Here is a 1,058-nt window from a genome sequence, read left to right on the forward strand (position 1 = left end):
ATGGCTCGTCTTTTACATCATTTCAAGGCCTTGAGTTCCTTCTTCTTTTTCCTCTTCTACATCTACCACAACACAGCCATGGCAACTCTCAATTTCAAGCCAATCAAGGCCAACTGTGCCACCACCAAATACACAGAGAACAGCACCTTCTCCACCAACCGCAACTCCCTCTTGTCCACCCTCAAAGCCAAGTCCTCATCCTCCCTCTCCACCAACCAAACCTCCGGCGAGGCTCCGGCCACCGTCTTCGGCCTCTACTTCTGCACCGGTGACCTCTCGCAAGACAACTGCCAGGCCTGCATTCAAACAGCCATCAAAGACATTGTTGATAGTTGTCCAAGCTCCAAACAAGCCATCATATGGTATGATTACTGTGAGCTACGTTACTCTGATGTCAACTTCTTTGGAGTACCAGACACTAATGGCTTCTCCATGATCAATATTAATGAGAACACCACTTCATCAAGACCAGTGGAAGTGGTGTCCCAGTTAGTGCAAGAAGCTCCACTAGCCCAGCCTCTCATGTTTAAGTCCCAAGCTTTCATATCTGAAAGCTTGTATGCTCTGGCGCAGTGTTCTTCAGACTTAAGCAGTAAAGGATGTGGTGATTGCTTGACTACCATCTTGGCAAATATTAAGGCTTGTTGCACTAGTGCTAAGGGATGGAGGTTTTTGGCTCCTAGCTGTTGGATAAGGTATGAAGCTACACCTTTTCTTCAGAATCTCAATGGAACCAGTACATCAATCACTCAGAGCTACTGTTCAAGCCATGATTTCCCAGCTTCTAATGGCCTGAATGCCACCGCACAGCTTGAGAGCCTTTTGTCAAGCTTAACAGAACAAGCTTCAGCATTTAATGGCTTCTACAACACAAGTGAAGGAGAAGGCATGAACAAGATCTATGGCTTAGCACTCTGCAGAGGAGATCTACAAAACAAGAAGGATGACTGCCAGAGCTGCCTCAAGGATGCAAGTAAAAGCATAGTAGAAGACTGTCCAAACAAAGCACAAGCCACAGAATGGTATGAGAAGTGCTTTGTTAGGTACTCAAACCAGAA

At 46.1% G+C, this 1,058-nt stretch overlaps 1 protein-coding gene across 1 annotated transcript; it reads left to right on the forward strand.

Annotated features, from left to right (window-relative positions):
- LOC120256487 (cysteine-rich repeat secretory protein 38-like) lies at positions 1 to 1,053 on the forward strand (the record flags this gene model as incomplete). The annotated part of the gene is made up of 1 exon (XM_039264148.1): positions 1 to 1,053. A coding segment is annotated over exon 1 (1,053 nt), but the record flags the coding sequence as incomplete, so codon positions are not given.
- Positions 1,054 to 1,058: the final 5 nt, after the last annotated feature.

This window comes from Dioscorea cayenensis, unplaced genomic scaffold (assembly GCF_009730915.1).
Source record: "Dioscorea cayenensis subsp. rotundata cultivar TDr96_F1 unplaced genomic scaffold, TDr96_F1_v2_PseudoChromosome.rev07_lg8_w22 25.fasta BLBR01001464.1, whole genome shotgun sequence".
NCBI classification, from domain to species: domain Eukaryota; kingdom Viridiplantae; phylum Streptophyta; class Magnoliopsida; order Dioscoreales; family Dioscoreaceae; genus Dioscorea; species Dioscorea cayenensis.